Source organism: Arachis hypogaea, chromosome 3 (genome assembly GCF_003086295.3).
Source record: "Arachis hypogaea cultivar Tifrunner chromosome 3, arahy.Tifrunner.gnm2.J5K5, whole genome shotgun sequence".
Classification (NCBI taxonomy): Eukaryota; Viridiplantae; Streptophyta; class Magnoliopsida; order Fabales; family Fabaceae; genus Arachis; species Arachis hypogaea.
In genome coordinates, this window is record NC_092038.1 from 50,676,779 (window position 1) to 50,686,999 (window position 10,221).

At 34.4% G+C, this 10,221-nt stretch overlaps 1 protein-coding gene across 2 annotated transcripts; it reads left to right on the forward strand.

Moving 5' to 3' along the window:
- The first annotated feature begins 314 nt into the window (after positions 1-314).
- On the forward strand, positions 315-4,570 carry LOC112790542 (mitogen-activated protein kinase kinase 6). 2 transcript variants are annotated; one of them, XM_025832989.3, is made up of 9 exons: positions 315-598; positions 1,657-1,769; positions 2,037-2,121; positions 2,476-2,610; positions 3,126-3,350; positions 3,473-3,655; positions 3,759-3,982; positions 4,157-4,202; positions 4,300-4,570. In XM_025832989.3, exons 2-9 carry the CDS (start codon positions 1,690-1,692, stop codon positions 4,390-4,392), a joined length of 1,071 nt encoding a protein of 356 aa, XP_025688774.1. In that variant the 5' UTR covers positions 315-598; positions 1,657-1,689; the 3' UTR covers positions 4,393-4,570. The 2 variants fall into 2 exon arrangements, with proteins under 2 accessions (XP_025688774.1, XP_025688773.1); XM_025832988.3 differs by having other exon boundaries at positions 339-602.
- Positions 4,571-10,221: the final 5,651 nt, after the last annotated feature.

A 10,221-nucleotide genomic window follows, 5' to 3' on the forward strand; every position in this document is an offset into this window, starting at 1 on the left:
CTCTTTTAATATTAGCCACTATTTATGAAATAAATTTTGTATAAGGCTCGCCATTCAATAATTAAATTGGGTTTGATTGCATCTTAGCCCAATATTAAAAACTAATTTGCTTCGTGCATACTAACAAAAACATAAAACAAATCATTGGAAGCAATTTAAACAATTAATAATATTTTAATAATTTTCTAATTTATATTTAAATAATATTTGCTCATTATTTCACTTTTTCAAACTCAACACATATAATATATAATAGATAAATAAAAAGAAAAAGACTAGTTTAAATTATCTGCGGGCGCCAACTTAATTGAAGGAAAAGATAAGCTGGCTAGCTTAGTAAAGTGTTCCTTACTTCCTTTTGGCTCCTTTACTGTCTCAGTCTCAACTCTCAACGGTCTAAACTCTATGCTCTAGTCTAAATTCTAAACAAAGTCACACATGCTCTGCACTATGACACACCTCAAACCCTAGCTCCTTCCGATCTACTCACCACAATTCTGGTTGCCACCGTCCGTGGTCGCCGTGCTGCTTTGCCGTGATCGCCGTACTGCTTCTCTCCCTCGTCGCCGTTCTGCTCGCCGTTGTCACCGAAATTCTGGTAGGTGAGTCCTCTCTTTGCTGTGTTGTGTTGACTTGTTAATTTGCTTGATTAGTTAGTTGATTTTCTGGTGCTGTGTTCGTTCAATTTTAACTGATTTCTCAGACCCTATTTCAAATTTCATGGAAACATTAGTCCTTGTTGGTGTTTGAACATTTCCCTTTTGATCTGTATATCATTGTGTCCCCTGGATTTGAGAAAATGTTCACTTTTGACTATACAGTTTTTGAATCACTATGTAGATTTTTGCTGTGTCACACTATCATAGCAGTACCTCAATGTTTCAGCCTCATTTACTCGTAATTTTCTTCAATTCTAGCAATTTGAATGCAACAGAAACAGTAATCTACTACCAAAGGCCTCTACTCTTTTTGATATGTGTTTTGGAGCTCCAAATAAATACAAACTCTTAAGTAAATAAATTCAGTTCCAGTTTGATATGATGTACAAAATCTGCTCCATTTTTTTCTCTCCTGTTAATTTTTTTATCTTTTGATTCTAGAAAAGGGTGGAGAATTTTAATATGCACAAGTATTCTCAAACATGTTACATACTTAATGATTCTCACTGACTCAAAAAGGAACTACAAATTCTGCTTTGTTTTGTAAGGTGTTTTTTTTTTTTTTTTTCACTTCCAGTACATATAGGAATGTTGTGGTTTATAGTTTCAACAATTTGATGCTTAATAGGCTCAAGATTATTATGAGCTTTCAGCCGAGTATGAAGGGAAGCATAATAATTGAGAAGTTGGAGGAACTTGGGAATATGTCTTAGTGTTGGCCTCTGAATGACTTACTTGGTTACATAACGTATGTCAATTGAATGACTTACAGTTTATCTTTGATAAACTATTTAATTAAAGACCATGCCATCCAATTCCCTATAAAATAACGCAGAAATTATATTGGCGGTCATCCTCATTTGAATTAATGATATACCAAAGTTATGCTCACTATAAATCTAATATACCAAAAGTATCCCCACCTTTGTTTTTTTCCTTCTGTTTCTAATACTTTCTCTTCCTCTTTCTGTGCGCTCAAATTGTTGAATCAATTCAGCATTTCTTTGACACTGAAATAACGAAGAAACAAATGAAGATGAAGACCAAAACACCATTGAAGCAGCTCAAGCTTGCTGTTCCTGCTCAAGAAACACCCATCACTTCATTCCTGTAATTATATTCTCTCTATCTTCTCTATTAACACTCACCCATGTCTTCTTAGCTTCACCACTTAAATTCGCATGTAAAATTGCCGTCCTTAGCTTTATGTCACTCTTTATGCTTTGTTGTTGCTACCTACCAAAATATACTAGTTTAGCACGTGGGTTAGTTTGACAACAATTCCAACATGCAGTATCTTAGATTACTTGTTTTTTTCATGTTTTGAGCTTGGGAAATTGTCTTCTTTATATGAGAAGAAAACTTTCTTTATATCAGGACTGCAAGTGGCACGTTCCATGATGGAGATCTGCTGTTAAATCAGAAAGGACTGCGTCTCATATCTGAAGAGAAAGAATCAAGGGTAGCTCTTATTTCTTCCACATTCCCATTTGTTGTTTCTACTTTCTAATCTAATATATATATATATATATATATACTATTTTCAATTTTGCATAAATTTTGCCTAATGAGTTGAATTTCAAAGCCAGCTTCCATTGTTTTATTAGGATCTAGAAACTACATTGCTTATCTTCAATCAGTTATGGTGTTCAGTTTTGATTACTTGGTTGCAATTTTCTCTACTAGTTTCTTCAACAATGTACATTGCACTATCGTTTGCAGCAATTATTGTTAGTTTCAATTTTGATGACTTTGATTCAATTTCATTTTCTTTGTAGCATCTAATCTTAGACTTGTAATTTTCCTGTTTGGACAGCCTTCTGATGGTAAGGAACTGGAATTCGATTTCTCCCTTGATGACCTTGAGACCATCAAAGTGATTGGAAAAGGTAGTGGTGGCGTAGTACAACTTGTTCAACATAAGTGGGTTGGAAGATTGTTTGCTCTGAAGGCGAGTACATGCTGCACTTAATAACCTTATTTGAATTGCGTCTGATTTTTATTTGACACATTATTTTAAGGTCAACATAGTTTCCTTAAAGTTCCTTTCTAAAACAAATGGATTCATGACATGAAAATTTTGAAACAAGTGCAATGCTTATTTCAGAAGTTTGTTTCACATGTTCATCTTAATACGGCAGCTATCTAAAAGATCAGGTTTGGATCATCAGCTAATTAGATTGGAGCCTTGACATGATGCAGACAGCAACCTTAGTATGAAACTGTGTCTTTTATGCTGCAATTCTTTTCAGAAGTACTTTCTAGATCAGCCTTTTCTGCTTCCTCCTAAAATTTGATCTATATTATTTGTTTGTTATCTTTGTTTTTAGCTATTTCAATAACACAGTTTAAAATTGTGATCTTGCGCTGCTGTAAGGGATTACATTTTAAAGTAAAGCATACTGAATTTAAAAATTGTTTTTCAAGTCTCAACCCTGTACATTTTGCTTCTGTTCTTCATTGCAGGTCATTCAGATGAACATACAAGAGGAGATTCGAAAACAGATTGTTCAGGAACTGAAAATAAACCAAGCTTCACAATGTCCACATGTTGTGGTTTGTTACCACTCATTCTACCATAACGGAGTTATATCGCTTGTCTTAGAATACATGGATCGCGGTTCTCTGGCAGATGTAGTCAGACAAGTTAAAACAATTCTGGAACCATATCTTGCCGTGGTTTGTAAGCAGGTATGGTAGACCATAATTCTCTTTTCAGTCTTGTTGAAATTGCCACATTCTAGTCCTGTCAACAATTGAGGCTCATTTTCTGTTCCCTGGTTAACTATTTATGAGCCATGTCCATATTACAGGTGTTACAAGGTCTTGTTTACTTGCATAATGAGAGACATGTGATACATAGGGACATCAAACCATCCAACTTATTAGTCAATCACAAAGGGGAGGTGAAGATTACTGATTTTGGCGTTAGTGCTATGTTGGCAAGCTCAATGGGCCAAAGAGATACATTTGTCGGAACTTACAACTACATGTCGGTATGTAGCTTTTTTTTTTGGCTCTATGTTACCAGAATATACTTCGTATCTACAATCAAATTCATCATAATCAATAGACTGATTTGTTGGCTTCCTCTTTTAGCCAGAAAGAATTAGTGGGAGCACTTATGATTGTAGCAGTGATATCTGGAGTTTGGGCTTGGTAGTACTTGAGTGCGCCATAGGAAGGTTTCCTTACATACAATCCGAGGATCAGCAATGCTCCCCTAGTTTCTATGAGCTTCTGGAAGCAATTGTTGAAAGGCCTCCACCTTCGGCTCCGGCAGATCAATTCTCTCCAGAGTTCTGTTCATTTGTATCATCCTGGTAATTGTTATTTTGTTTCACTCTCTGTGTCCCTACCAGGAAAACTGAAATCGGTAACTATTTCAAGTGGTCATTTTGATCCATTTGTTAGTTTAATCCGGTATCACCAAAATTGTTGTAAATTCTGAACAAACTGTCTTGTTTCAATTCTAAGTTCAATTTGGCTTAATGCAGCATCCAAAAAGATCCACGGGATAGATTGACATCCTTGGAGCTTCTGGTTAGCAACCTAACGCTGTTTTCTTTTACTTATGAAATGTTATATCTTATTAAAAATCTTAAATGCTGATTCTACTAATCTTATTGTGAGTTTACAGGACCATCCTTTCATAAAAAAGTTTGAAGATAAAGATCTTGATCTTGGAATTTTAGTAGATAGCTTGGAGCCCCCTGTAAATTTTGCTAGATAAAGATCTTAAAATGCAATGTGTAAAATTTGTACTTGACCATCGTAACTCTTGAAACAGTTCATGAAAACTTCTCGTCCGTGATGCTACAATAGAAATATATATCCGTGTCAGTTTTGAGATTGTTAACTTCAATTATAATTTCATTAAACTTATTTGTGTAATAGATGTTTGCATTCAATAGCTTCACCATTTTGGTAGTTTATTCTTTCATCATTAAAATTCGTACATCCTTGAAGCAACTTGGGATACTAAAATAAATATATTTTGTGTTTTGACGTTGAGAAGTTATATTTGTATACAATTTACGAGTGTTTCATCTTCAAGGTGGATTCTGTGGTGCCTTCTAAAGAACAGTAGCACCGCAAAATTAACGTCATCTAATAAAGGCTGATTGTGCCTTCAAATTTCTAGAGTAGTGTTACCATATAGCTAATATGATATAGCTAAGATCTCATAATGTTCTCTCCTCTTGCAGCACATACCAAGAAATTCACATAAAACTTGCCAATGTGTATTTATATCAATGGGATAATCTGATATAATTAACTTTACTTGCAGAATTAGCAAGGCAAATGAGTAACTACAATATTTACAATCTTTGGTATCTCATTAGTTTATTATCTGTGTTGAGCCTAGTCCTTAGGCCTTTTGATGATCTCTTGTAACAATTTATCCCATTTTACTATTTTAGTAAATACTAAATTGGGTCTTTATGCATTTTTTAAAGTGTTATACCAAGAAAACATAGGAGCGGATTGGCTTACCAAAAAGAGTATGAAATCTCTTTTTGGATGTTATTTTCTTAATCAACGACCTTATAATCTTAGACTTATCCTAGAAGATAATTGCAGGGGAGCAACCTTTCCTAGACTTATCTCTGGTTTGTAATTTTTTGGGTTTAGGCTTCGTTTTAATACTAAAATAAATTATAAAGTGCCTCTGTAACTATTTATTTTGTGAGACATATTTGTCATTTTTTATTTTTCATTTAATAAGTAAAAAGTATAGACTATTAAAATTGAAATCAATCAAAGTAAAATTTTACAAAAGAAAATAACCGGTATATTTTAAAAGTGAACAGTTAGAGGTCTTTTAGGAAAAATTACCAAATAAAGTGGAGTAAAAACACTTTTGGATGAAGTAGTATAAATTTATAACCAAACAATGAGACCAAGATATGTGGTTCAATTTTATTGTTGGTCAAGCTATGTCTTTTTTTTTTTGTTGAACCAAAAACTAGTTAAATAAAAAAGAGAAAATATGATAAGCCAATGTATGTAATGTACAATGTGTATAATGGGAGTTAAATTGTAATTGAAATCAAATTATAGTCAATTAATTAATTTAAATAGTTTCTAATTTTAAATTTGAAACAAATTAGGATTGCAATCAGTTATACCAACACACATACTCTCTCTGTACGGTCTTATCTTCTCTCTCTCTTTCTTTTCGGTTCTTCCGGCCATGCGCAGAGGTCACCCACCATCATTACCTTGTGCGTTGTTCTCTCCGCACGGCACTTTCGCAGCGACTCCAACCAGCACCTTTCTCATTGCCGTGCGCAAAGGCCACCCACCACCGGTACATTACGATCGTGTGCGTTATTCTTGCCGCACCACAGCAAGCATCGCAGCAACTCCAACTAGGACCATAATTGGATGTTTGTTTCAGTATGTATCTGGATGGTTAATTTATTAAACAAAATATATGGTCATTCTACGTATATGATACTACTTATTGCTTACATAATTATCTTTATACACAAATATCTAATGTTCTTATCTACGTATAACTGGATGTTCATAATTACTGTAAACGTGGATGGTTGGTTTTAGAACTCCACCCAGAAACAGAGATGACGCAACCGAGGAGGTTCGGTTCTGCAGTTTGCGTGGCGACGATCACTGTTCCAGTTCACGCGGTGCCGCAAAGGTCAGATGTTCAGCCGCTTCAGGTGCGAAGTAATTCCTTCCCTCGACAAGAGTAGGCGCGCGGAAGCTGGGCGCTGAAGTTCGGGTCGGGGCTGAGGGATGCAGCTTGCAGCGCACACGTCGGGGTGGGGATGGGAATTTTGCGGAGCGAACCGAGGGGGTTCGGGGGACTAGGAAAACGGTGAGTGCAAAAGGATTAATGATGGATAAATTTGAATTAGGGGTAAATTGGTGGTCAATAACATAAAACTGAACCAGTCATTTGGGATTAAAGGAAATGAGAGTTAATTTATATTTTTAATTTAAATTAAGCTAAACAAACATCCCATTGTATATAATACTTCATTGTCTCCTTAGTGGGATTCCATAAAAAATGATTAAACCACTTGAATAAAACTATCCCAAAACTATCCCACGTGTCATGCGCTCATGTTTGGTCCTAATACTTTATCCAAAATCATTTTTTTTTGTTTTATTATAACATCCACTATTGCTTAGTTTTATTTGGCTAGGAGTTTCAAGATTAGAAAATAGACAGGCTAAAACAAGATTTAAGTTCTAATTCTAGATGTGGATTTAAATTCATAAACTTAAATCATATTTGTATTTTTAATTTTCTCAATCTGATTCTGTCCGACCTAATTCACATAAAATAAATTTATTTTCACTTAAATATAATATTTAATCCTTTTAAATTTTATAATAACAAATATTATTTATGTTTTATTAAAATAATTAGCTTGATAATACTAAATACTTGTATAAAAGAAATGAATTGGACAGTTAAGATTGACCTGACAAATCGGATTCAATATTATTGCTATGTATTAAGTTGTCAATCTCTTCATAGGTACGAATAGAACTATCTTAAGAAGTCAAAACTTTTGTAATAGATAAATAATTAAAAATGCACTCGAATAATTTTATTATTAATAAAAATGCACTTAAATTTTGGTATCAAAAAATGTTCTCAAATAATTTAAAAATACAACAAAAATACTCAACATTAAATATGTATTTTCAAAAGAATATTTTAGAGATTGAATTTTGATACCGCTTTTTATAAATATAATTAAAAAAATGAGATATTTTTATTCTTAAAATTTGATGATTTTATAATAAGTATGTATTTTTTGTTGTGATTTTTTGTCAATAATTAATAATACTTTTAAAAAGTGAAAAAAAGATAGAGATCAAATTTTTATCTGATTTTGTGTATATTTTTTAAATAGTTATCTAAATATTTCTATAAATTTTTTTATCAAATGCATACGCAGTTTGTCAAATACAAAAATTATTTGTCGCATACAAAAAGATAACATTATCTTTGAATATTTTTGTCGTATTTTTAAATTATTTAAAAATATTTTTATCGATAACAAAATTTAAATGCATTTTTATCAGTAATAATTATTTGGATACATTTTTATAATTTACCCTTTTGTAAAATAGATAAAGGCTAGATATATTCTACTTGTTTTTCACATTTTTTTCTCCAATCAAACAAAAGAAAATCATTTCTATTTTTAATTAACCTTTTATTTTGCCATCCAATGTCTCTCTTTATGTTATCTGTTCTCATCCATCCACATATTAAAGACCACGTCAATTGGAAAGATCTCTTGTACCACATAACACATGAAAAATTAGTTTCACGTATAAAAGGATAGGATAAAGATTGAAAAGAAATGAGTGGACATATATACAAAACAAAAAAATATTGGAGCGAAATGAATATGAAGAGTTGTGAGTGTGACAATCTTCCTCAACGCTGACTCAGTCTCTCACCCGTGACTTCAATAAATCATCTATATCTATATTTTTTTTGTCCAAACATGAAAAAAAATAAAGCAAACACTATCCTATATGCGAACGGATGATTTGTTGGAGACCAACACAAGACTCAGACCAAATAGCATGATTAGAATTACTCTTAACAGCATATCTAACCATCAAATTCGCATCTCTATTTACTTCTCGGGACACCCATTCAATGTGAACAAGACAAGGACGAGATAAAAGCTCCTGAATCTTATGAATCAAATCTGTTACTTCAGATGAATATCCACTTGTAAGCTTATGCATAATGCGCAGAATGTCAAGGCAATCCGTTTCACATATAATATCTCTCAAACTGCAATCCCAAACTAAAACCAGCCCCCTCCAAGCAACAAATAATTCACATCTGATGATAGACCAGGGGGGAATGCTTCCAGAGCAGTCCAAGATCCAATCTTTCTTAGAATCTCTAATAATACACCCAAATCCTGCTAAATTTGAATCCAGATACAAGCTTGCATCACAATTAACTTTAAAATTGTTGCTTACCAGTGGTTCCCAACACAGGCAATTTCGGAGAGACCTAAAGGCATTGTTTCGATTCCTGTAAATCTGTAAGTCTTTGGTGGTAATTCTGGCCAAGGCAACAATCTTGTGGTCTGTCCAAGGGTTTTCAGTATTGAATATGTCTTTGCACCTATGTCTCCATACCCACCAAAGCCTTGCACCAAAAGATGCCTCATTGTTAGCCAAGGCCTTCTGAAACCATTCTTCAAGAGCAGTACCAGCCATCGAATCCAGGATACTAGGATCCAACATATGCTAAATTGCCTTTGATCGTTCACAGTCTCTAAGAAAATGCTCCATAGTTTCCTGCGCCTTGTTACATCTCTTACACATATCTGAAGAAGGTAAATGCCGCTTGAATCGAAAGGTCTCAGTTGGTAGAGTATCACGTAAGTCAAGGCACATAGTAAATTTGAACTTCTCCGAAATGTTTGTATTCCACAACCAGTTCCAGTTACTATTGTCATTCCAATTTAATGTTTTCTCTAATAACCATCTATAACCTCCCTTGCACTATACTTTTTTGTTGCTGCAGGTCACCACTCCCACTGTGGCTCCAACTCAGTCGAACTAGGATATCTCAAACCACAAATAAATTGCTTAATCTCATGCGAAATAGGCGTGGTAAGACTATCAACCTCCCAAGACACCCCTTTTCACAAGTCAGCCACTATGAAATCTGATTCAGAAATATGTACATAAGGAACAAGGTTGAAAGCTTACCAAAAGGAGTCCACTCATCAAACCAAACTGATTTGTGGACATCCCCAATATTCCAATGAAGCCCTTCCTTGAGATGCTCATAGGCACTAACAATGTTCTTCCAGGTAGCCAATGAAAAATTTCTACTATTTTCGTTTATACCAGATTGATTGCTGAGATATTTATGCTTCAGAACCTCCACCCACAACTTCTCGCTATTATTTAGACAATCCCATACCAACTTTCTCAAAAGTGCCATGTTAGCATAGGAAGTATCCCTAATACCCAATCCTCCTGCCCTTTTAGGAGTTATGGCGACCTCTCACCTGACCAGAGGCAGCCCTTTGCCGGTCGCTTGGCCTTTCCACAAGAACTGTCTCATCAAGGAATCAATTTTATTACATGCATACTTCGAGAGAAGAGAAATTTGCATTTCATAAATCGGGATAGAGGCCATAACTGATTTAACAAGACAAAGCATCCTTGACTTATTCGGTAGGCATTCTTTCTGCCTGGAGAGCTTCCTCAAAATTTTTTCAATAAGCTCCTGAGCCGTCTTCCTGGAAGCTCTGGCATGATCGACGTTAATTCCCAGGTATTTACCCAAATTATTGTAGAACCAGATGTTAGAGACCCTTGAGAGAACCTATTTCCTTTTCTTCAACACCCTCTTGGAACACTGGGCCTTTGACTTATGAAGATTTACCTTCAAACCTGACGCTCTAGAAAATAAGTCCAGGCAATGCATAACCTCTATTACTTGAGCTTTCGATGCCTTACAGAAAAGCAAAAGATCATCTGCAAACATCAAATGAGAGAATCGTGGTCCGTTCCTAGAAACCGCTAAAGG

What these genes read in the sequence shown, in the direction of transcription:
- LOC112790542 (XM_025832989.3), top strand. Translation starts at nt 1,690, where the DNA reads ATGAAGATGAAGACCAAAACACCATTGAAGCAGCTCAAGCTTGCTGTT. An exon ending in CTGAAGAGAAAGAATCAAGG is followed by an intron (nt 2,122 to 2,475) that starts GTAGCTCTTATT and finishes CTGTTTGGACAG; the next exon opens with CCTTCTGATGGTAAGGAACT. An exon ending in GAAGATTGTTTGCTCTGAAG is followed by an intron (nt 2,611 to 3,125) that starts GCGAGTACATGC and finishes TCTTCATTGCAG; the next exon opens with GTCATTCAGATGAACATACA.